The sequence below is a fragment of the Cydia amplana genome, chromosome 14 (genome assembly GCF_948474715.1).
Source record: "Cydia amplana chromosome 14, ilCydAmpl1.1, whole genome shotgun sequence".
NCBI lineage: Eukaryota > Metazoa > Arthropoda > Insecta > Lepidoptera > Tortricidae > Cydia > Cydia amplana.
Genome location: NC_086082.1, coordinates 5999060 through 6026365, shown reverse-complemented (window position 1 = coordinate 6026365; position 27306 = coordinate 5999060). Strand labels below are relative to the sequence as shown.

General features: G+C 37.6%; 1 protein-coding gene across 2 annotated transcripts in view; it reads left to right on the top strand.

The window, feature by feature from the left end:
• The window catches only part of LOC134654038 (protein lozenge-like), a 38190-nt gene extending 10986 nt beyond the window's left edge, over positions 1-27204 (top strand). For both annotated transcript variants that reach the window (XM_063509434.1, XM_063509433.1), the window contains exons 2-4: positions 1792-2031; positions 20778-20891; positions 26878-27204. In XM_063509434.1, the coding sequence (XP_063365504.1) occupies positions 1792-2031; positions 20778-20891; positions 26878-27110 (587 nt within the window). In that variant the 3' untranslated portion in view covers positions 27111-27204. The remainder of the gene's footprint in view (positions 1-1791; positions 2032-20777; positions 20892-26877) is intronic.
• The last annotated feature ends 102 nt before the right edge of the window (positions 27205-27306 follow it).

Genomic DNA, 27306 nt, shown 5'->3' with positions numbered 1-27306 from the left:
CGAAATGACAAACTAGTAATAACGAAAGCATGCATAGATACGAGTATACAATTTAATAACTATTTTTAATAATCCATACATGATATGATATAGTTTCGACACAGAAGTTAACGGACATCTTTAGATAAAACTGAAACTTTTAAATACATATAACTATTGAATATCAAACTCTGTTCATGTTTTTTCCTGGGTTGTTTTCTGTTGTATTCTCTCTCTTGTATCTACCTCTAATTAACACTTCAAAATCTTATCCAAACGGTTAATTCTGTGTATTCCTATACAATCCGCAGCACACGGCAAAATGTCTTGTACACACCAACTCCATAAAGAAACGTGTTTAGTAAAAAGTCGTCAACTTTATCTCTCGGCAATAATGTAAAGGTCGACTAGGGTCCGGAAACGCCAGAATATTTTGATATTCTGGCCGTACGTGCCGCTACATGCGCCTACGCCTGAGACTTTACTATCCGCAAATCAAACTGACGATTTCTCATTCACACTTGCGTGGTGGTAGCAAGAATCAGAGAGATAAGCACCTAATACCATTATTGCTTAGGCAATTAGTTAACTTCGCAATTAAGCATACTTGCATCGGGTCAAATCGACCTGATGCGGCAGTGAACGTGCTACACTGCTGACAACCAAGCTTCCGATAATCTGAGGTCACCCTGACCTAGGTCGAAACGCAATAACTTTTTTTCTGAGTTGTTGGCGTAACATGTGGGCGTATGTGTTGCCACTAATATACTATATAACTTTTATAAGTGGACCTGACTCGACCACTCGAATTCAGCGATATGGATTGCCGCGGCATTATGCTGAGTACCGAGTTAGGGATTCAATTTTACCGTCCTATGTTTATGTTTTTGTCTCAATGTTTGTTTTTGATGTAGGTACTACATATATTGTGGTGTTAAATAAATGTGTTTTCTTTCTTCTTTCAATTTTAATTGACAACCTCATCGACTCGATCACGAGCATCATTCCTTTCCTAACCGTGTAAGGATATGATATGATATGACCCCTTATAGTGATATGACCGCGACCCGGGTCCTCAGTTTGGCTTCGGCTACTACAGTAAACACAGCGTTTTCCTCAAACAATCGCTTTTTATCTAAGCGTTGTTAATTAGTCGCAAGCCATGCGTGTGATAATGCTTTATTATGTTACCGCATAACGTTCGAACTCAACTTATGTCAATCACGTCTGCGTAATGTTGGTTTTATTATATTGTAAAGTTTAAATTTATGGTAGTAGAAATAAAGGCTTTTTTATTTTTATTTATTTAATGTTGGTTTTATTGAAGGTTTTTATGTAAGAGTTTAATTACCTTTCCTTTTCAACATGCTATGAGTAAACGTTTTGACAGTTAGATACAAATGTGACAAATGATACATCAAAAGCTACTGTTTTGACCCGGAGGTCGCTTCTAATTTACCAATTTGTTATGGTTTTGATACGACCGTGACGTTCGTCTTGGGGTTTCTATAGAACTGAAGTGTGATTTATTTCGACGTAAACAATATATCAATATATCGTCTTGGTGATTGCACGAATTTCAATTCATTTCGCATGCACCACATCAGCCTGAGCAAACTTCAAGGTCGTTTCAAAATAAGTTCAAAAACCGTAACAAGTTATAAATCTAAATCGGGCTCCTGAACAACGCCCCTGTTTCTTGCCAAGTTTCTGACCTTGAAAGCGGAGTGTCATTGGTGAAATATAGTATTTCAATGGCCTATATCGCTTATGCAAAGTCTAAGGGTTTTGACGAAGTCTTGTTCTTTTCAGTCCGCACCGGCAGTCCCGACTACATGTGCTCGATGCTGCCGCAGCACTGGCGCTCCAACAAGACCCTCCCCGGCGGCTTCAAGGTGGTGGCCCTCAGTGAAGTCATCGACGGGACGCTCGTCACCATCCGAGCTGGCAATGATGAGAACTGCTCCGCCGAACTGAGGAATAACACGGCGGTTATGAAGAATAGGGTCGCCAAGTTTAACGATCTGCGGTTTGTCGGCCGAAGCGGGAGAGGTGAGTTCTAACTTTGTGGATTTAAAGCTCAGGGTCATGCCGGGGTCATGGAAGGGACGCTGGATACAACCAATGCTATTGGTTGATTCCCGCACGTCTAGAGCATCTTCGCCTCGGTGGAAAGGCAATCAGGCAGAGGTGAGATGATAGAGTTCTGAACTTTACTGCTTAATGGTAGCTCTGAGTATCTTCGATCGGACGCTGATCACTATCCAAACTGGCAGTGACGAAGATTGCCCGACAAAACTGAAAAACTACGCCTCAGTGATGTAAAATATACTCTCCCGGCCGGTTTCGACGACGGCGACTGTTTCGGGCAAAATAGAGCATTAAGTAGATAAGAAGGTAAGGATTTTTAATTTTATGGCACTAAGTGAGTATAATAGGTTATGTAAACAAAATTGGTTATGAATTCGGTTACAAAATACACTAGCAGTTCGCGTTATGCCCTTACACTAATAACTTATCTAGATTTAATGTTATAAATTATGTAAACTATACTCTGTGCGGAAAGAGAAGAGTCGTGAAATGTAGGGGAGCCCTTACATTCTACGACTCTTCTCTTTCCGCACAGAGCGCCTACCGCGAACCACGTTCGAAGTGTTGCCTCTCTGTCGCACTTGTAAATTCGTACGTAAGTGTGACAGGGAGGTAACACGTCGAACGTGGTTCGCGGTAGGTCCTCAGACCCTATGAACATTACCGTAGTAACTGAATCAGCCAAACTTTACAGTCCAATCTATACTCAATGAAATCAATAACGCGGTTATTAGACGGTTATAACCGGGTTATTAGACGGGCGGAGCAAATCACCCGGATTAGGGGAGATTAGGCAATTACGGCCGCTCCTAATCGGCACCGTCTCTGTAATGCCCGCAGTGTCCCGTGGCCCTAACTGCCCATTCTGTACGGCATAATTTGACTAATCGGAATAACATGACTGTTCATAATGTAGGTACTACATGCGCATAAGATACCTAAACCATTTTAGGGTTAGTGATACAATCAGACAAAGAACATTGGTGCTGTACCTGCTCTGTTTTTATTTTAAATATTTGAAAAAAAAAGCATTTTGAAAAAAATGTGGCGATTGGCGATTATATATTTGTCGCCACTTTAAACATACATAATTAAGTTGGTTCCTCGCATCCACAAAGTTATCTTAGCGTAAGTGGAAGCTAATGCGCGCTAGAGCTTTGATAATGTTAACAACATATTGATACAAAACTGTGGCGCGTGTCAAAAAATATCTAGTTGCAATGAAACCTTTACAAAGTGTCACATTTCTGTTATTTTTCACTCTCTCATTTATGAAATATGCGCGTTCCGTTAGCGGGTAATAAAAGAAAATCTCCGCTAAACGATCACGCGATTAAGGCCCGTCACGCCGCGACAGCAATGAACAAAATAATCGTTTGCGGTGAGGGACGAACAGTTTCTAAATCACGAATGTGAAAACTCGCAACTCGCAGTACACATAACTTGTCACAGGGGTAACCGTGCAGATGTGCAAATTGCGGAAAGTTACTGAAATGTAAACAATAAAAAAAAAAATTGGAAAATTTTACGGGAAAAAAGGAAACTTACATTTTGGAAATGGGAAATTTCAATTCCTATACAAAATTATGAAAAAATTTCGAAATTTCGCATTAATTGAAACTTTGATGACAACAAATCACAGAATATAATAGAATCTTAAATGTTTTTCACTACTAGCCGTCCGGAGCCCTATAAAACGGTCTCCCCATCCATTCTAAGTACTTTGAATATTTACTTTGATAAATCAAAAATGCCTTTGTCTTGGCAAGTTTTGAAGTCTGGGCGGCTAGAGCAGTGGTTCCTAACCTGGGGGTAATTACCCCCGTGGGGGTAAAACTGGTATTTTACGGGGGTAATAAGCTAACCTAATATAACAATACAACAAACGTACACGTTTTATTTTTTATTACCATTGGGAGGAGGGGTAAAATCAGGTTCCCTAGTTAGTCATATGGGTGACCGGACTGAAAAGGTTAGGAACCACTGGGCTAGAGGTTAGCTCCCTCGCCTACTGTTTTTGACTTGTTTACTGTCTGAAGACTGCCTAGCGTTCGTGCTGTAAAATTAATATCAATTCATTTCCTATTACCCTGCAACTAAATGGATCCACCACTGCATCATTAAATTATATTGATAATTATTGTATGTCAATATTTACCGTCAAATAGAATTCAAAATATATTTTCCTCGATACGTGATCATAACATCCTCAATACTGCTTGGGTATGGGTCGTTTAGTAGATAAGTGAAAATGTTAATAATAGGCATAGCAGTTTACCATTTTGACTGCCAATATGCTCATACTATTAGGTACTGCACCTAATAGTACTATTATGTCAGTTTTTTCCATGTTTCAGTCATTTTAACAGCAAGTCACTTAACTTACACACATGATATTTGATGCTGTATGGTAATTTCATTTGTTTTTGTAATATGAACACATTATTGTATTGTAGGTACTCAATGATATCAAAGTCACATTAATATAACATTTGTTTAAAAAAATCTTTGATTTACATATAATATAAATAGGTAAGAAATAATACTTTAAATGCTATAAAAATTTAAACAAGGACTTGTTTGCCTTTGTTATCTGTGGAAAATCCTATATTTATGTCATTTTGTTGCCTATATAGAGTTCGTATGTATACAATAGGCACTACATATTTGTTGCATAATTTTCCTATTGAAAACGTATATGAATAGATAGGTACATATTTCTGGACTTGTGTTGTGAATAGGTACAATGTGATTCATTCACGAAATGTGACTAAAATTCAGATACGCAGATATTCATTAAAAAGCGGAAATTTTGTAGCAATTAAGTTAATGTTGTTATATTTAAAAAAAAATGCAGTCTCGAAACAAGTTCTTTTTTAAATTACCAACTCATTGCAAAAATAATAACAAACAACGTGCCTACTCTGGACGACGCGACGACAGGACCTGTATGAAGTTCACTCAGTTCACTGGTTCAGTAAAGTAAGAGTTTTAAAGATATCCGAATCTTTCTAATCCTACCAATATTATAGGACACATTAAAAAAAAACTTGTGTTGATCCCTGTATCGGACCGTAACCGTGTTTGTCAAAACTATACTTTATCTGGATAGAACCAGAGAATTGGCATCGTTTCACTCCTTTCCCACTTTCACCCCGATAGTCCCCGGATCGTGCGAGTACATATTTTAATTTCCAAACCGCACATAAACGACGTTCGCACTTTACTGTTCTATTGTGTTGCGCCCAGGCAACTTTTCTAACGTAAATATGCATATCTGCATCTGAAGATACGTTCAACTTTGTACCTTATTGTGTAATGGCAAGGTATATTTTGAATGAGCTTTCGGATGTAGTTGCTGCACATATTACTATGCTCAGAGATGTATTATGGCCCCCATGCACCGGAGTAGTAAAACGAGATCATTCCGTCTTCACTGAATATCATGAACAGCACAACTTGAAGTCTATATATGGATATACATAGGTACAGGCTAACATCATATGCTAGGTATTGTAAGCAAGTTGTCGTAAAAAGTCCCAATCCATATAGCGGGTGCCTACAAATATGGGGGTTATCTTTAGAAGACACGTAGTCTTGTATAAATTTTAGTTGCAGCGGAAAGGTTTAAACTACAAAAAATGATGAAGACAAAAAAGGACCTAATTTTCGAAGCCATATCCCATTTCACCCGAACGATTTTCACAGATTTTCATTAAAACACCAACAAAATATAGTAATTACCTTAGTGTTGGTAGGAACTTGAGTCTTTTGAGACAAAATTTAAAGAACTCGATTCGACTCTGTTTAAGTCCCGAGTCGAGTCATTTATTGAGTCTTTTAACGCAACTTAAAAGGACCCCAGCCTTCGAAAAAAGACTTCGTTACAAATTTTTGTAGGTTTTATCCTTTTATCTAAATTCACACTAAGGAAAACAGGCGTTATTGAATGATGTGTATCGTGTATCTAACCCACGAATTTCATATGGAAACAATGCATTTTAGAAAGCTTTTGTACACAATTTGAGAGCTCGGGTCTCGATAAGAACTTAGGTTCGATTTAATGACTATAGTCTCAAAAACTGAGTTGAGGCTAAAGGACTGGAGTCTTAATCAACACTATAATCTTCCCATTTTTTGACGCAAAGTCATACAAGTAACCGCATCTAGTCCGCATTCCCGGTTATGTAAATCCATTGAGTCGAACAGGATTGAAGACTTAGGATTGCTCGGATCACTTGACCGAACTAAACGCATGCCTTCATGCTTAAGCGCATTTTAACTTGATAAGGTATCTGTGCAAAAAAGGGACTTGTCGTGTTGACTGAACTAAACATCGATCATTTCATCTCTTTCAAATTTAAAGGAACAGACTAGAGGATTAATATCACCTGCGACCCTTGTAACGACATAAAAAATTTACATAATTAAATTTGTATTCAACGATACAAAACGAGTTATAGTTGAAAAAAATCTAGTTATTGAACTGAAGCTTTTAAAGCTTTTGAGCGATAAGATCCTACACTACATAGTTCTATATAGGTACACCTTGCAGACAAATAAGGGACGGTCTCTTAACAGCATTTTTGCATAGCAGCACGGGATCTGGTAGCCGCCCTCGGTGCCCCATTAAAAAAACACCCTGTATAAGTACACAGATCTATTACCATGTTGTTGTTCTGACTGTTCGTCAATACCCTGGGCCACCGAATCGAGACTAACCTGTCCGAACCCATCTCATCACATTACCGACGCAGTGTTTTGATAATCACGTCAAATACGTCACAACCGATGACAACTGCTATCCGATTACATATTTGGTCACCAACATTATTAGATCGAATCCATAAAAACTGTTACTGATCAAACAAGTAACGAAGCGGTTTGAAAGGGTCATTCTGGACTGGTTTGAAGGTTTGAAGCTATGTGATGTGATTAATGAACGGAACTTGTAATGAAGTGGAAGTAATTCGTCGATATGATTGGACACTGAATTTTGGTGTTGAGAAGGTCATGTCCGAAAGCGTTATGTGGAAAGGTTTGTGATCGTTGGATCTCAGATTTCGGAATTTATATAGATGGTTTACATAACGTTACATGTTCAAGTTTGGTGGCAATAATTTTGGATGTTCTGTGGTTATTATTTTTATTTTTAGGAATACACCAACAAGTCTAACTATACCAACCTAGAAAAACGTACATCAACTACATGTCTATAACTAAACGACATACCTAGGAAAAACTCAAACAAATAAGAGTAGTGAAATAAATAACAAAAACAAAACAACAAGAACAATTTTCTAGAAAAAAATAGTTCTGCGTTTTGTTTCTACAAATGAATGATGTAAAAATGCAACGTTATGCAGAAACTTGCTTACAAATTCATTAAGATGAAATTATTTACAAATTACTCTTTACATATTGCCTTTCAAGACTATTATGACGAGTCGTTAATAGTTTAAAATTACTATAAAATCTAGTGAGATGTGAAACAACAATTTTATAGTAATTTTAACTTTATCACGATTTAATCAAAGCCGAAAATTATATAATGTTTATATGTACAATACAATAGAAATACTCTTTATTGCACACCTCGTTACAGAAAACAGTCAAATGTATATGAATGTCTTTCGTTCGAAATTAATTATTTATTTAATGACATATTAATTGGACAGGGGCAAAACAAGTTACACAATCAGAGATGCAATTTTAAAAATATCAACTTACCTAATGGAAAGAGATATCTTGGACGGTAATTCTAATTACATATCGCTAGCCGCATGCAACGCAATTTTTAGATATATGTATCTTATCTTATACCTTTAAACGAGCAATTCTTGTTTATTTATTTATTTATATACAGGTTGCTTCCTGTAACAAGAGCAATAAATTAAACTAAAGGCTGTACTCCTCAACCTGACCCACATTTGTTCAGCAACTTTTATATATTTCGGGGATCTCGGAAACGGCTCGATGAAATTTGGTATTATGGGGGTTTTCGGGGGCTAAAAATCGATCTAGGTCTTATCATTGGGAAAACGCTCATTTTTGAGTTTTTATACGTTAACTCACATTTATAGACGGGTCTAACGCGAAATTTATTCACATACCTTTATTTACCGACGTTTCGACACAGGTTACACTGGTTGCGGCCAACTGATACTGAACTGATTTTTTATACGTTTTCCGAGCAAAGCTCGGTCTCCCAGATATTAGCCAATAAGTGCCAAGTCTCAAAGGTACTTTTTAACTTTAAAACAAATAAAACTCATAAAGTATTACCTACTCAAATCCTATTTGCAAGGATGACTGTCTAAAGAAAAAGGCACATTGAAAATATTTTCTAAACAATGCTGGCTTCTTTACATTTCAAATGCGCCTTCCCAAATGTTATAATTAACTAACGTAATATAAATAGAAATAGAAAAAAAAACAACGGGTTGCACTCCGGGAGTGCCGACAGAAGTGAAAACTCAATGACTAGTCCAAAATGTCTGCAGCACTAAGTATAATTGAGGTTAATGCCATCTAGCGTTATTTCGTCGCATTACTTGAAACCCCTAAGCACATCACTGTTAGTACTTGAGTTGTATTAATATCAGTTAGAGCGAAACTCACTAAAATGTAAAATGTAACAGTTTTTCATGTAATGTAATTGAGTTTTTCTTTATTGATTTAAATGCCATCTAAATGAGTGGCCATCTAAATCTTACGGTTAAACGTGATCATCTTACGCTGTCTCGAGTTTAACATTTTTTCCCCACCTCAAAAAGTGCACAGCGCCGCTAAAGAAGTTTTCACTTCAAAAATGTTATAGAAATTATCTTTACTATGTTCTAAGTGGTGGTATTAAATAAGAACAGAACACATCAACACAACTAGCAAAAACAACTACTGATTACATTGTCTAACAGCAACTACAGTCCAAGTAAGATATAACTCTAAACGAGATCATAGAGAAAAAAATACATAGATTGCTCACTCCATACATCTGTTTTAGTACCAAAAAGACTATTAATTTCAGTGTCTACATCTAGCATCGAGTAGCGGAACTATCAGTACTGCCACTTGACAATAGATGTAGCACCGACCGGAACGTCTTATGTTGTTGAGCATGTTCCGATACTCGATGATAGATGTAGACACTGAAATTAATAGTCTTTTTGGTACCAAAACTGATGTATGGAGTGAGCACTCTTGTCTTACTATATTTCTCTATGACGAGATGAAGCCATGTCGGTACAAATTGTAGTCACATTAGGAGCGAGCAGTAAATTGCATGACCAGAATGTGACCAAATCATTTTGTGTAGCGGTCATCAAAGTGTTACGCTTGTCATCGTACGTGTAGGTACGTTTTATTTTAACTCTGTAGACTGTTAGAAAAGTTAACTTTCTCTTTAAATACCAGTGATATAATACTGCAAAAAACAAAATCTACAATATACCTATATATGATAGAAAAACTCATTTATTGCACAATAAGTGTTATAAAATGAATATAAAACTAGAATTAAGTACAATTAATACTAAAGCTAAAAAATTAAAAATACCTATCAAAATTTTGCGCCTTTGGTAAGGTGCCCATCACGCAGGCAGCGTTCCCGCGCTGGATTGCTATGGCCAATCTTTGCGCGAGAAAGCTGCCTGCGCGAGGGTCACCTGTGGCCTGCCTTAGGCGTTTGCTGAGCGCCTTGTGGAGCCCCCGAGCCCCCCTTCCCCACGGACCTAGTGTCTCGACGCCAAAGGCTACAAATTCGTAGTGTGCGCCGAGACAACTATATTTATTCGCCTTGAAGCGTTCTCGGGCGTCAGCCGCCGCCCCGGCCTGTTTGCTGGTGGCTGAAATGTAGGACGCCGCCAGCGTATCTGCGCAGGTGGCGTCCCACACCAGCGCGCGGCCCATCCGCCAGGGGATCAACGACATCCCGTCGGGGCGTTTGCCGTCATCCCTTGCGATCTGGGGCTCCAGAGCCGCAGGGACTTCGGCGCTGACAAGCGCTCTCCTCAGGATGTCGTTGAGGGCGGCATGACGGGATAGGCGGCCGGCGCCCCAGGAGCAGGCGAGTCCGTGGTGGCCAAGGCGATCAACAGGGGCCCCACAAGAGGCGCAGCTGTGGTCTACACATACATCGGCTCCGACCCGGAGTCCAATAGCAATTCTTAAAGTGTTTGGCTCGATGAAAGTGCCGGTATTGGGTGATGGGTAGGCGTGTAGCCATTGTCCAGACTCTGGTCTGGACACAGCTAAGAGCCTTGCGCGGTCCCTTCCCGACGAAGTGTCAACTAGGGATTTCATAACGGCGGTGCAAGCTAAGTTGTCCCAGGCCCTTTGCATCTCGGGTCTAGGTGGAACATCTGGCAGTTTAGCTAGCCAGGCATTCTTGGCCTCATCCAAGCACGCGATCTCGCAGTTTGTTGTTTTAAGGATTTTACCTGCGAGATCAGACGTGCTATGGATTGAGGACAAGAATGCCGGCAGAGCAACACTCGATATTGTACGTGTTCCTAAACCGCCAAACCTAATGGGCAAAGAAGCTTGGGTCCAGGCCGGTTCGTTAAAACGGACATTTAAAATCGATTCTAGTTGTGATTTAAGGAGACTATCGATAGGTTGGACTAATATATGTATATACCTATATATGTCCACAAAAAAAAACGAACACTAAATAATGTGATATTACTCAATAATATGGTAAAAACGACTAAAATATATCATAGAAAATGTGGTTTTTGAAACCCCGAATTCTCCAACTAGGCATAGCATCACATACTGAATATAGGTAGTATCCATTGTTAGACTATGATTTGTAAATAAATATTACAGACAGTCTTTCCGAAGGCTATTTAGACCATTTTAAAGTATTTTCATTTATATGTAAAATGATCTTAAACCTATTAGGTAAGTATAATCTAATACCTTTAAACGAGCAATTATTGTATATTTATTTATATATATTTTGAGGATCTCGGAAACGGCTCTATAACTATTTCGATGAAATTTGCCAAATGGGGGTTTTCGGGGGCGAAGAGTCGATCTAGCTAGGTAGCTAGGTCTTATCCCTGGGAAAACGCGCATTTTCGAGTATTTAAGTTTTCCGAGCAAGGCTCGGTCTCCCAGATATTAAATAATAAAATGCACTCATGTGGGCACAAGTATTAGCATCATTTTGATGTTCTTCTTATAGCGTAACAAATTTGTCAACCAATAATCATTAGAGCCCTTGTAGAGCCCGTATATTTTTATGCGCCTATTATAATAATGACGTTGTATTTTGAAATGAAGACATTAGCTGCCGAAGCTTAGCAAATGTAACCTTATCGGCCGTAACATTTCGAGTTTCAACACATCAGACACCGTCATGTGACATTTTTTGAGATTTATTTAATGTTTGTTTTTGTCACAGGAAGATGATCTTTTAAAAAAGATGTTCATTGTTCACTGGTGGACATAAGCCTCTTCCAATTATCATTGGCGACCCAAATTCCTCGGCTCGCAGATTATCGATCAATGTTCACGCTCGCATATATCGTAGTAGAATAAAAAGTGATATCCAACTAAGTATGTATGTTATACCTATTGTAGAAGCATACGTTAGTAACTTTACACATATTAGAGAAAGGGACAAAGTCTTTGTCATCGCACCCATTCGCCCGTCTAGGGCATATAACATTTTATGTTTATGCTCATTGGCCGTCAACAATACTTCATTGAGAAACCATTATCCTACAGACACAAACTGTTCTTGCTGAAACTCGCTTTCCATTGACGCCGTGACACCTTCTTCACAATACAAGCGCCTAATCAAAGCAGCAATAAGTATGAAATTTGCGAAGATTTTTTTCCTGAAAAGCGCATCGTAGTAGCGGATTGCAAAGAGACGAAACGTGGTGCGTCTTCACTCACAAATGTCACTCAGGATTTACGCTCGATCGTAAATCAAGATGGCTGCCATCCCCCCTCCTTTCGCCTACCCACCTGCGCCCGGGCAGAATAATTGAATATTTCACGCATCTCTCTCAACACCTTCAACATCGGTCGTTGGAATACAATGTTATATTTTATGGCTCCGCGCACATTGTGTTAGGTCCTAAACTGTTGATGAGTGATCACGCGGAATGCATTAAGTTTAATGGCGATTTTAAAAGCAATATTTCACATCGTTCGGGCACGCCTTTAGCGACTTATATTTTATGATGATTTGTTTCCTTATTTAATGCAGTGCGGCTCGATTTTGTAACGTGCTTTTGAAATCTGCGATACGGATATTGAGACATTTGAGAGCTCAAAATAACCGCTACCTATCAGTAAATCGAAAAACTCTAAAATTTTATAGTTATCATCAATGACTCCAATCTGTGACCGACATAGGTAATTCCTATTTGGTGGTTCTTCTATCATTTGCACCAGATTATCCTGGGCTTATCTAATATATAATATAATAGTTATGTATATTGTTAAAGCATCACATTACACTGATGTAGTTCAGGATACAAATGAAGTGTGAAATCGAGGTGTGATAAAATTACTGACATGTAACGACTTGTCGACTACAATAAATGTACCTACACACGAACATAAACCACCACATGAGATACGCCCACAGTAACTAGGTCAACTTAATTTCATTTGGTAGGTAGACACAGTTAAAAAAATGGAATTATAGTTAAATATGGCAACCCCAAGGGTTTAAACAACTACTGTTTTAAAACAAACAAAAAAATGTAATACATACAAAATAAAAACAAAATTTCGTTACCTGCCTCTCTATCAGATTGCAAATTCGAGCGATAGGAGGCAGAGGCAGATAAACAAAATCGATTTTCGCGGTAGGCCGTCAGATTTTTTTCTATTTATGTTTTTATGTCAATTCAAAATGGCGAAAATCTAAAAAATATATGTTTAACTTTTTGTTTAATTGCCGTATTTTTGGTTTTTAAAGCGATTGCCGCATTATGGTCTGATGGTGCTCTATGCACCTATTCCAGTGCTAGTTTACTTCAGACCAAGCGGGAATTTTCATCAAATATAGTATGTACGAAAGTATTACTACTACTGCTACTACAAATTACCAACATTCTAAACAGCGTTCGAAACCAGGTGAAATCAATCATTTAAACATAGAGTGCGCTACACCCGAATTATCTGCATTAGACATGTTAATCCACTCATTTTAACTGTAATTTTATTCCGTATTTATCGGTGCATTCATTACTGCTGACCGCAAATCGGGCGCCCAAAAAGCTCGCTATTTTCCCTGAACGCTACGCAATAGTTTCAGCACAGTGATACCGTTCTAGCCAGTATCGACCAGGGATGTTGTGAATATCTGCATCCGCATCCGCAACCGCGGAACTTCCGCATTATTTTCAACATTCGCATTCGCATCCGCATCCGCATCCGCATCCGCATAAAATCGATGCGGATTTAATGCGGATGCGGATGTGGAACAGGTCGGTACAGGAACGTCTTAGCATCGGCGTAAGTGCTAGACTGCTAGGTAATTTAGTCATTAAGCAAAAAAACCTATTAGAAATGAGCAGTCAAGCGTGAGTGATATACGGAACCCTTGGAACGCGAGTCCGACTCGCACTTGGCCGGTTTTCTGAAATAAAAATGACTAAAATGTAATATTTGAAGTTTTTTATGGTACTATCTTGACATCCGCATCCGCATCCGCGGATGTGAGCCTTTAAAAATCCGCATCTGCATCCGCGCATGTCAAAAAACCGGCATCCGCAACATCCCTGGTATCGACTTCACATCTGTCAAATGTAACATCTTACCAATGTGTTTCTGTGCACACGTGACAGCCTTCCGAAAGAGACCGTTTCTAAGCCCCATAGAGATATGAATCGATCGATGGAATTATTATATTTACTATCCAATTTTTTTTTTTAATTCATTTATTTTAGGACCATCAGGGATAATTTTTGTTAGTACTTACGACTAACAAAAATGATCCCGACGCCTTATAAAATATTGTTAGTACTATGCTCTATAAACTATACAATGTCATTTTGCTACCAATATTATAAATTAATTAATTCATCATCATCTTCCTCGCGTTGTCCCGGCATTTTGCCACGGCTCATGGGAGCCTGGGGTCCGCTTGGCAACTAATCCCAGTAATTGGCGTGGGCACTAGTTTTACGAAAGCGACTGCCATCTGACCTTCCAACCCAGAGGGTAAACTAGGCCCGTATTGGGATTAGTCCGGTTTCCTCACGATGTTTTCCTTCACCGAAAAGCGACTGGTAAATATCAAATGATATTTCGTACATAAGTTCCGAAAAACTCATTGGTACGAGCCGGGGTTCGAACCCGCGACCTCCGGATTGCAAGTCGCACGCTCTTACCGCTAGGCCACCAGCGCTTCAAATTAATTAATTCATATTGAAAAGAAATGAAATTAAATCAAAATATAATAGATAGAGTCTGTGTGGAAAGAGAAGAGTCGTGAAATGTATTGGGCCCCATACATTCCACGACTCTTCTCTTTCCGCACAAACTCTAATAACGGCTTGCATAAATGAAAATAAATATTCGAGCGTTAAATTACAAATTAGTTAATAATGTTGATTACTAAAATAAATAAAAAATGTAAAAATATTGATATAATGTCACTTCCATCAATTTTAATTTCTGCGCTATCTCAGGTAGTTCGCCTCACAAGTTCTCAGGTATCAGTGTACGTATATCTGACATTTTGGTTTAGGTGTATAGCACAGCCGTGGTTGAGATAAATACAGTCTACACGTTCCGAGATCATTTTCAGAATGCTGTTGGTATCTGACGCGGATCCGGCGCACCAGGGATGTACATCGCTTGCGCATGCTCGCGTAGAATTAAGTAGTCAACCCGCGCCTCGGCAAACATCCCTGATGCATATACAGGGTACCTACCTATGATCTTTCCGACCCACCGGTGTCGTTTTGTTAACTTAACCGCCGCCCGGGTTATCCGGGTGTAATTGGACAGCTGCATTTAATTACAGCTAGAATTAAATCTAGGAAGATCTTGCCTGACTTTTGGTTACCTAAATGGATTAATTGTAAAAGCGAAATTCGAGAGATTTTAAAACAAAGATATATGATATTCTATGTTATAGTCAATGTATGTACATAGCTTTTGACTGTACAAATACCTATAGTTCAGGAATCACTACTGTAAGAGCTACATTTACTGTGACTCCCATACGTGCAGCGCTCAGAAAAGACTAATTTCATTCAGCCAAACACGCCAACACATTTGGCAGGTAAATAATTAACAAACTCATGTAAATATGCGTTTTCTATTTTATCAACTGTGTCCAATTATTTCGATAAAATTGTGGCGACAATAATACTTCAATGTGTGCTGCCGTGATTGCTGGCCTGTGTAATAACATTGCAACAGTAAATAGGTTGTCATTTGATTTATAATAATTAACTGTTACACCAATATAGAACTTTTTGATAGCGCATACCAAATTAGACTCTGATATACCTACTAAATATTATGTCCTAACTATGGTCCAAAATGAACTAAAATAATAGGTACATATTTGTTTAGGTAAGTGTAACTATTAAATAGATAATTGAATACGCAGTTCTAAGGCCAAATATTTTCATAAATGAGAGAAAAACCGAAAAGAACATTAATACTCATACTTATTACGTATTGAACATTTGGACCATAGGTGTATGGGACCATATTTGGGTGGCTTTACGGTAGTGACAGCATTTAAAATGACAGCAAAATAAAAATGACAGCCAGTGTTGCCAGATCTACTGATTAAGCAGTAAATCTATCTGATTTTAAAAATATCTACTGATCTACTGCTTTTTGCTGGTGAGCTACTGATTTTTCGAAAACGAGGGGTAAAATTTATAAAACCATCATAAGACCTGTCGTCATGTATGGATGGAGTGTTAAGCTCTAAAGGTGACGGATGAGAAGAGATTGCATGTAGCGGAAATGAGAATGTTAAGATGGATGTGTGGTGTGACAAGAATGGATAGGATATAAGGAATGGTATATAAGAGGAAGCCTGAAAGTTGCACCCATAGTAGAAAAAGTAAAAGCGAATCGCCTAGCGTGGTATAGTTAAGGTTTTAAGTAACAAAAAAAGGTCGAACCTTTTTTTGCTTGATTAAAGCATGAAACTCGGCACAGTTGTTCCTTATATCAAAATAAGCCGATTAAGATCGGTAGCCCGAGGGACCCACCGCTTAAGCCCGAGAGGGGGGGGGGTCAAGTAGCGCCCCGCCCGGCTTCATTCTAAAAATTCTAACAGGCCCCGTTTAGCTAATAGGTCATATTTGGTATCAATTTCGGATAAATCAATAACGTAGAATTCATTTCTGGTATAAAAAATTGCAATTTGTTGAAAAAAATAATAAAAAAAACACAAAAAATCTAATTTTTCAAGTGTAATTTTTGTTTTTTATTTATTGTCAAAATTAAACTGCTTGGTTTTTCTACATACAAAAAATATGACGATAAAGACTATTTAATGTATATTTTAAAAACATAACTTTTACTTACCTTTATGAAAAAGAAATTGCATTAAAAAAACATATATCGTCCCGCGCCGGTGAATATCTTGTTACCGACATAGGCATCGATATAGACAACATCCGAAGTACACACTCTGGAGACCGACTAAATGTGTTGTTTATTATTGTAGATCATATATTAAAGATAGAAAGCCGTACATAATATTTTATTAGAAAAAAAAATGTGTCGTTCAGTGAAAAAAGGGACCTTGGAAAAATTTATCATAGAGCCTCTCTTTTGTATAGAAGCATAGTTAATTTCAACCACTCCATGGACTCCATGGTCCCTGTTCTCAATGAATAAGAAGTAAACTGTAAGTATTATTTAATCTACTTACTTATTACATTATAGAATAATTTGCCAGTAACTGGCCGCTTTAATAACTAGCCGCTCTAAACTAGAAATGAATTCTATTCACCTATAAACAGAATTCATTTTAGTATAAGGTTCCAAAAACTGGCCAGCTTTCAATAACTGGCCACTGGCTAGCCTAAAATGAATTTTTGGTTTTGGGTGGCCAGTTACTAAAAGTGGCCAGTTACTGGCGAATTACCCTACCACACTTTAATTTTGCGTCTTGTGTCGTAATAGAGTTCCTTCCCCAGACACATAAATGCGTACATTTCATCATTCATGTAGTTGCATCGCGTTTTTTATTCCGGTTTGCATTTACTTCTGGTCAGTTTCAACCATATTCTGACCAAAGCAGGTGTCAGACCAGTGTGGAACCCGTCGTCTGCTTCTTGCTTCCATTCCCAAGAAGTCTGACGGACTGAGCAAGTTTGACGACGAACTAACGTCTGAACCTAAACATCAACCCCTTGGTACACTGCGCGTAATAGGGCATTTATATGGCTCCCTTTTGTTAGAAGTAGGTATACATTATGGAATTTAATAATAAAATAATTTAGCAGTGACTTAATCTCATAGAACAGGTATAACATTATACAACTCTTCATTTCAATATCCCGGTATAACTTGCCTTCTTCAATATTGCACTTATTACCGATCATATAATAACATTTTAGTATTTTAGGGGAATGCTTTTAGCCACTGCTATTGCTCCATCTTGTAAGAGCTTGAATCCTTGTAGTGGTTTGGTTGAACTCTGAACAGATTCCATGCTTCGAATTCACTTTTTCTCCCCTTTCCACTGAATGCTCGAAACAGGGGTAAGACTTCCGCTCTTTTAGGGTAAATAAAAGATAGTTTACTTAGCTTATAGAATAGATAATTTTATTAGCTTAAAATATAATTCCCTGACCTGGATGCAATGGTGTGTCATGTGATATAATTGTGTTTTCCACTGTGTCAACGTGAGCCCACAATTCCTGTAGTTGGGGAAATATTCGTACGCATGAATCTAGTCTAGCTGCTATGACTACGTTCGTGTCTACTGTGCGTATCAATACCTTGCAATGACTGTTTTACAGCATCTGCAACTAGGGCCATCATATTAAATGAATCGGACTTTTCATGGTTCTTGGAGTATTCGGAATCTCACGAGGAACATTACTTGTGACATGTTTCTCTACACAATTTCGCGATGGCATAAATAAGGACTTTTAACTCTTCGAAGTTTTGTCAACACAGTGTCTCAAAATGATTTACCTAGTGGTGAAGAAATGAGTTTCACTAAAAGATCAGTGGTTATAAGTGAAGCTTACCGTCATGGTAAATTAAACTCTAATTTATTTCTATCGGGCCCTGAAAAACCAGGAGTCGTACTCGTATTCCAAGCATTCTCTCGATCGACCTTGTAATACTGTAAGCTCAATAAGACTTGTGATGTGGGTACTACATGATATATATCATATATATTTGATACATACACTCAAAACATCCATAGGTAATTCAGGAACAAGTATTCACGATAAACAGACAAATAAATGCCTTCTAGAATTTGAACCCGGGTTCCCCATTTAATATAAGGTGTATAAAAGTAAGATCTAAGCATGGACCCTTTTTAGCCTGGCCGATACAAGGATTCAAGCTCCTACAGGATGGAGCAATAGCAGTAAATAAATAGCATTCGCCAAAACTTTATTATACCTTTATATGATGATAGGTGAAATAACCTTGTAAGCAAAGTAAAGTGATACTTACAGATAAAGCCGTTGCTAAATAATGAAAAAATGCCCGAAATAATTAATTACATGAATCGACTACTGAAATAGAAGCAGCCTTATCAGGATAGGATTATATGTTTGGGGTCAGACTTTAGTTCCTCTTTAAACTTGCTCAGTCCATCTTCTTGGGAATGAAAGCAAGGAGCAGACGACTGTTTCCAAACTGTTCTGACAACCCTGCTGTGGCCAGAATATGGTTGAAACTGACATATATACGTGAATGACGAAATGTACCCATTCATGTGTCGGGGGAAGGAACTGTATTAATACACAAGACGCAAAATTAAAGTGTGGTATAATGTAATAAGCAAGTATATTAAAGAATACTTACAGTTTACTTCTTATTAATTGAGAACAGGGACCATGGAGTCCATGGAGTGGTTGGCACTAACTAAATACGAGTATGCTTCTATACAAACACGAGGCTGGCTGTGATAATTTTTTTAAGGTCCCTTTTTCACTGAACGACACATTAAAAAAAATTGTACGCTTTTCTATCTTTATAATAGAATCTACAACAATAAACAATACATTTAATCGGTCTCCAGAGTGTGCACTTCGGATGTTGTCTATATCGATGCCGATGTCGGTAAAAAGATATTCACCGGCGCGAGACGATATAAGTTTTTTTTATGCAATTTCCTTTTAATAAAGGTTAGTAAAAGTTATGTTTTTAAAATCTGCATTAAATAGGCTTTATTGTCATATTTTTTGTATGTAGAAAAACCAAGCAGTTTAATTTTGACAATAAATAAAAAACAAAAATTACACTTGAAAAATTAGATTTTTTGTGTTTTTTTTATTATTTTTTTCAACAAATTGCAATTTTTTATACCAGAAATGAATTCTACGTTATTTATTTATCCGAAATTGATACCAAATATGACCTATTAGCTAAACGGGGCCTGTTAGAATTTTTAGAATGAAGCCGGGCGGGGCGCTACTTGACCCCCCCCCCTCTCGGGCTTAAGCGGGGGCTCCCTCGGGCTACCGATCTTAATCGGCTTATTTTGATATAAGGAACAACTGTGCCAAGTTTCATGCTTTAATCAAGCAAAAAAAGGTCATTTCACTTAACACCCTCACTAGTATGGGTATGTGATGCGGAGGGATGAAAGTCATGTGACGAGAAAGGTATTACGATTGAATGTGGAGAGAATTAACGGGAGAGGAAAACCGAGGAAAAGATGGATGGACTGAGTGAGAGATGATATGAAACGAACGCAAGTGAATGATGAAATGACGATGACGGGCGAGAGAGAGGTATGGAAGAAAAAAACATGCTGCGCCGACCCCAAATGAATGGGATAAGGGCAAGCGAATGATGAGTAGAAAAAAACTTGTGCTCATTTATTAATTATAATAACAGAAGTAAGAGACAGAATGATACTCTTCATTTTACTGTTACTGACAATTTGATTTGCCAGCTATACTCAATTACTCAATCACGCCCAGTTTGTCAGCAGAAAAAGGAAAAATAAAACAAATTTTCTATGGGAGGTTGGTGTCTGAGGGTCTACCGCAAATCACGTTCGACGGGTTACCTCCCTGTCACACTTACGTACGAATTTACAAGTGCGACAGAGAGGCAACACGTCGAACGTGGTTTGCGGTAGGCCGTCAGGTCAGAGCATTTTTTTTTTTCAATTTTACCTATTGCAGACATCACTTTTTAAATCTACTGCTTTTTTCCCTACTGCTAAAACGATTTTTTTTCTACTGAATATTGCAGATTTCATCTGGCAACACTGATGACAGCATTTATTTAGCTGGTCAAGTAAATCTTGTCAGTAAAAAAAGGCGCGAAATCAAATTTTCTATGGGACGATATCCCTTCGCGCCTACATTTTTTAAATTTGCCGCCTTTTTCTACTGACAAGATCTGCTTGACCAAGTATAGCCTAATAAAGTTAGTTTTCTTCAGCCTAATTAGTTCAGTTCAGTACCAGTGAAGTCTGTGGATTGTTAGTATTCAGGAAAATGTGATTGTGTTAAATTAATATTGGTTTTAAAGTAATGTTTTTTTTGTTAAAGGGAAGAGTTTTTCGTTGACCATCACGGTATCGACGTCGCCGCCGCAAGTAGCTACATACCAAAAAGCCATAAAAGTCACCGTCGACGGACCGAGGGAGCCTCGATCTAAAACTAGTAAGTTTATATTGAACGTAGGTTTAACAATAACACAGACATAACAATACTACCTGAGGATATTATGTTATAAATTCAGGAGAGGTGAAATTTGTAGTATTTGTATATTTAACCTTTTGAACGCCAAGAACACCTAAAGTCGTCATTACTAGTCGTGCCCACCGCGCCATGGACAACTATAAGTGTTATGACGTACATTGTCAAAGAAACCTTCACACTTTCAAGTAAGGTTTACTTTAAAACGGCATCCAAACTAAGACTCTGAAAGAAACACTTGCGCTCATCGCACAAATATTTGTCACCTCCGTAGATTAGCTTTCTGTAGAACCCGGGTGGCTTCTTAGGCAATTAATAAAACTTATCATCCTGACCCACTAACCAAATATGCTGACCGCGCTCTATGACTTTGGTGCGTAACAAATTAAGAACCTAAACGAATAAGAAATATTTAACAGGTAATGGTTTTTGACCAAAATAGATGTTCACTCGTATAGGTAACTTCAGGAAGCTCAAAGTCAGTGTCTATCTTTGCATGATCCCTTAACGGAAACTTTCAACTGCCTCAAAATTAAGTAAATAAATATGGAAAGAAAAAGCAAAATTCTTTCCTAATTATCCCTGCCAATCCAAAATAAAATTGATCATAATTTGATTGCACACGTCACGATACAAAGCGGGGGCCAATTTGTTATTCGTCGCTGACAAAAACCGCACACGGCGCGTAAACAATTAAAATATATTGTCATTTCTATTATTATCGTTAAATTTTCATACGATATTGCAGTAGGTATACCTACTGGCTACATATTCTTAATTGCTGAAGCAAGTCAAACATCCAGGCAAACCAGTATAACTAGGACTCAAGTTTCGTAACAAACATTCGTAGTCGGACAGCGCACTTATACCGGTATAGTTAAGCTTTTGTTTCAGTAAATGATAAGAATATAAGCGTGGTCGCGCTATCAAGGCTTGTAGATAACATGTTTTCTTCCCACGGGACTCTGTGATAAGCAAAATTGTGACGAAGGCCATCGTCGTGACGTTTTCCAGTTTATTTTTGTTACGATATTTTTACGTTTAATCTGTGATTTGCGAGTTTTTTCCTGGTTTGCTCATTGAGTATAGGCGTTAAACACTTCAGTAATCACTAACAGACTTAGAAGTACAGATTGGTCTATTGAGTAACATACATAATGGACTAGTATATATTAGAACTGTTAGAATTTAGGATTGATCTAGTTTGTCATATTGGAAATTAGGTTTATTCTTGACGTACTTGTTTACGTTAGTTTTACGTTAAATTACGCTTTTTAAATGATGTATGGAGCCGTTTAAACTGAATATTTTTGACATTTCTATATTTATGTAAAATAGTTATTGATGTAAATTTTACTCAATGGATAACGTACTTTCGATGTCAGTTACTTTTTTATGTCCGTTATATTTACGGAATAATCGCATGTAAAAATACTTAACGATTACACCCTGTATATTAGGTACTAGGTACTATGTATATATTTGAATCTAAAGTGTCATTTTATGGAACTTGCTAACTATTTAAACAAAATTCACTAGTAAGTAAATTCATATTTTTTGACAGTTTCAATATGGCGGTTTGTACATAGTTATTAGCAAGTTCCATAGAATGACACTTTACTACCCTATACAACAGCACCGCTATTTAACCTGATTCAATTTCAACTCGACTGTCAAATATGTAATTTTAAGGACACTTTCGGTGGTCGAATATACCTGCGAACTAATTAATATCGGAAAGCGTCGTCTTCCTGTGTCCGCTCCGCTTGCGAGGTTGCCCGACTCCAGAGAGAACAGTCTCTTCACTAGATCAGATACTAGTGTAAATTTGCAACCGACTTACATTATACGCTTTAAATGGTTACATATCAGAATGGTTTTTTATCCTAAAACATACAATAATACATAATATATATTTAGACTACATTTTTGTAATTCCAAGATATCTTAAAGTCTTGCTGCTGAATCTCACAGTGATTTGCATGTATGTAACTATGTACCTGTGAAATGACAATGGGAATGCATACCGACAGCTGTGTTGGGCAGATGGAAGCTACATAGTAACAGTACTGACAATGTTGCAAAAATTGACATTTTATTTAAACATACTAGTTTACGATATTGTCAAAAAGTCCAACGTTTACTTATAGTAACAGGTTAAATTTGGCAGTTATTTAAAGCCAAGATTTTTTGCATGAAGCGCTCCCGCTGCCCTCCCTGACCATTGCATTGCGTACACGCACGCAAAACTAAGGACTCTCAAAAGACTATCGACAAAATTGGCTGTCGGGCAAAAAAACACGTTACGCCATATGGAGTAGCAGAGCGCCGTCGGCACAATAGTGGAATTATCCTGTAATAAGTCCGGCTCACGCACGCCGCAACTGCTCCCGGCTTTGAAAGCGAGTTCGATCGTCAAAAGTATAATAAATTGTGAAGTACCAAAATATTGCGGGAACAGAGAAAACTAGAGCAAGAAAAGAAGGATACATTGTATGCCCGTAAAGGGTAAAACTGTTGATACTCATTAAAAAATGTATCTAGTTATACTTGTACCTTGTACCTACACAGTTCACACAATAAATATTTCTGATTTCTGAAGAAGGGAAGGAAGGAATGGGGGAAGGATGCCTGAGTAAAGCAATGATATTATATAACCATAGATAGGTTATACTCATACTTGAGGAACACAAAAAATACTTCCATATTTATTTCTGTGCCTACGAAGAAATCTGTTATTTTTGATTAATTTTCTCATTCCATCCATCTTTGTCACACTCGTTGTTAAACATAAGGTCGACCCTTTCTCTATCGGTGTACGGGAGCTCGTTAGCACGTGCACATTCCTCGCTTGTCCAGCCGCGACTAAAGGAAACTTGTCCAATTTGTCACAACTTAGGCGCTTCAATTTTGGAACGCCTATAACCTATCTTGAGTTATAAATCATTGGAGTAAAGGCGGACTGTATCGATCTGTCAGTTGTTCGGAACGGTCAACATTTTGTTCTAACTGACAGGCCGATACCGTCCGACGGACTGTTAATCAGTGGGGCCCTTTAGAAGATGGCATGTCAACGGCAGACGAAATGAGAAAAAGATTCAGTAAATATTCGATTATTGAACTTCTGAATAGCTCCGCTATTTGCGAAAGAACAACTACTCGTAAAGTGTGATTCTATGGAACTTGCTAACTATGTAAACAAAAGTCACTAGTAAATTGATCATTCAGAGACAATTTCAATTAGGCGGTTTATTTACATAGTTAGCAAGTTCCATAGAATGACACTTTACGTAGTTAATTTCGTCGCATTTTCAACATGCAGCTAAGGGACTCAGTAGGTAGCGACACAATCGCTTCCAATATTTTCAATAAAGTAAGGATATTCTGCCATGCATGTATCCTCCTATGGATAGGAAATAAACCGATTTATTTATAGATGTGGCTGCAATTAAATAAATCTCGAATCTCTTGTCGAAATTAAAATCAGATCTAAATGCAGTTATTTAAATCGTAATAGGTACAGACAAATTAGTGAGCTTATATCATCACACCCCTTAATTAAAAACAAACGAGAATCGCATGAACAAAAAAAATTAAGGACAAGCTTCAAACACCAATCAAAGTACGGGATCTCCCTACACTAAACGAACGAATGGACATAAGGTACTTAGCGAATAAGCCCCAAACTCGGGCGAACAAGAAAGGAAGATTTGTGCAAAGGACTTAAAAGTTTGACTTAATGGACTTAATTTGGAGTGGAGTTGCCCTGGTAAGCCGCTTCGGGCGGGCTAATTGTGTTGGCCGTTGCGACATCGAGATAAATTGATAATATCGACGTCGATAAAATTAAACTTTGTATGTATCCGCCTTTGTATGTGTCGGCCTCCGTAGCCTAGTCGGTAGTGACCCTGCCTACGAAGCTGGAGGTCCCGGGTTCGAATCCCGGTAAGGGCATTTATTTGTGTGTTCATCACAAATATTTGTTCCTTAGTTATGGATGTTTTCTATGTATTTAAGTACTTATATGTATCTATATTATTATATATATCGTCGTCTAGTACCCACAACACAAGCCTTATGAGCTTACCGTGGGACTAGGTCGATTTGTGTAAGATTGTCCCATAATATTTATTTATTTATTTATTAAGCTTAAATTACCAAAATTTGCCAAGACAAATGTAATTATAGTTTGTCAAATTTAAGATTCAAATTCAAAGGAACGAGAGATCTGTTTATAGGTTATCTGAGCGGCTAGAGATTAAGACTTTATAACCTAGATAGTAGACTATAGTATAGACTAGTCTTTGTTAACTTACTGTGAATTTGTAGCGTATAGGTACTCGTAAACGTACGCTACCTGGATACAATAAATTAACAAGTATTACTTGTGTAAACAAAATAATTGTAACAATTATGAAAAATAATTAATAATATTTTATCGATAAGTTAGTAGCATAGACCAGTCATGACTATTGTAGGTTTAAATTAAGTATGTATGTTAGTACCTAGTCAAACAACGTTCATTAGTAGTATTTGCTGAAATAGGTATTATGACAAAAGCGTAAACTAAATTTTAAATACATACGCATAATTAATGAGTAAATAACAAATATATTAAATTATTTACTTAATTTCCTTAAACAAATTCTATGTATTATAGCTATCAATGGCACAAATACATCCTTTGGAAATTTAGTGTAGCAGTAATGTTTACAAATTATCACTTCCTCTACCTACTCGCTTTTACTAAATATGTAAATAATAGTGTGTTCATTTAGGCCAAGTTATTTTCTGAACATTACAATTTGCTTACTATGCTTTTGATGAATGCGTTACATTAAAATAACATTAATCAGTTTTTTACTAAAGGTTTTTTTTCTTCATATTATCATAGACATCGATATTAGACATATGTAATACCATGAAACTAGGAGTGAAAACAATCTTAAACCAACCGCTCAATATTTTCGTTCAGGCTTAGGTACTTCCAAAGTTATCGAGTAGTGGAGGGATTTCCATTTATAGATTGGTTTTACTCTACCTACACATGGTTGTTTTTTAATATTTCTATTTCTATTTTGAAGAACCGTCTAATTAGAAAAAACATCATGTACTTAGTTAATAAAAAGTCTATTAAAACAACAGATTGGTTGCATTGTGTAAACTTGTATTCTAATTATTTGCATTTTTTGCCTCAAAAGGCCTTCGTAATTGGCACGATGTGGCTAATCTTCTAACAGCGCCCGATGGGCAATTTCGGGGGAAAAATAGAAAAAAATCTATTGTCCCTAATAAGGTGATTGACACGAGGTTTGCCGGCATGCGGATATAATGCCCTTGTAATTTGGGTAGCATGCGTAAAGGGCGAGTTTTGAAGGTTTAATTTTTGCCATTTATTATTTAACTACTCAGATCCGGAACGCAAGGGAATAGCGGGTGGTTTTTGGATCATTTAATAAATATTTAATATTCAACTGTTATAGTCTGCGGTTGAACTTATTTTATTACAAATATAATTAATAAAATAAATTAAACTTAGATAAAACTCATAGAATCTGGGTATGTGTTACTAACAACTTAACTAGGAACATTCATTATATACTTCGTCAAGCAGATCTTGTCAGTAGGAAAAGGCAGCAGATTTGAAAAATGTAGGCGCGAAGGGATATCGTCCTATAGAAAATGTTAATTTCGCGCCTTTTTTTACTGACAAGATTTGCTTGACCAGCTATAGATTAAATTACATACCTACTAATATAATTATGAATAAGTAACATTGTTTCCTGAAGTCTTGTTTGATTTACCTATTTACTTATCACTGAATCACAGATATTAAAAAACTCCCTTGTAATATGATGATTTGTCTATTCTTTTTTTGTAATACAAGACCTCTTTTTTATTTTGTGAATATATTACAATGCATTATTCTTTACACAATCATTATTTCCAGGTACAAACGTATCACCGCACCAAATCCGGAGCATAGGCTTCCACAGACAGTTCCTAGACACGTCACTTCCCATCCGTGACATGGAGTACAAGAGTTCGGCGAGGAGCCTGCGGTCCTTGTCGCACGAGGAGAGAGAGTACAAGACCAATGCCAACCTGCCCGTTGGAGGTAAGTCATATCCGGAGCATAGGCTTCCACAGGCAGTTCCTAGACACGTCACTTCCCATCCGTGACATGGAGTACAAGAGTTCGGCGAGGAGCTTGCGGTCTTTGTCGCACGAGGAGAGAGAGTACAAGACCAATGCCAACCTGCCTGTTGGAGGTAAGTCATATCCGGAGCATAGGCTTCCACAGGCAGTTCCTAGACACGTCACTTCCCATCCGTGACATGGAGTACAAGAGTTCGGCGAGGAGCTTGCGGTCCTTGTC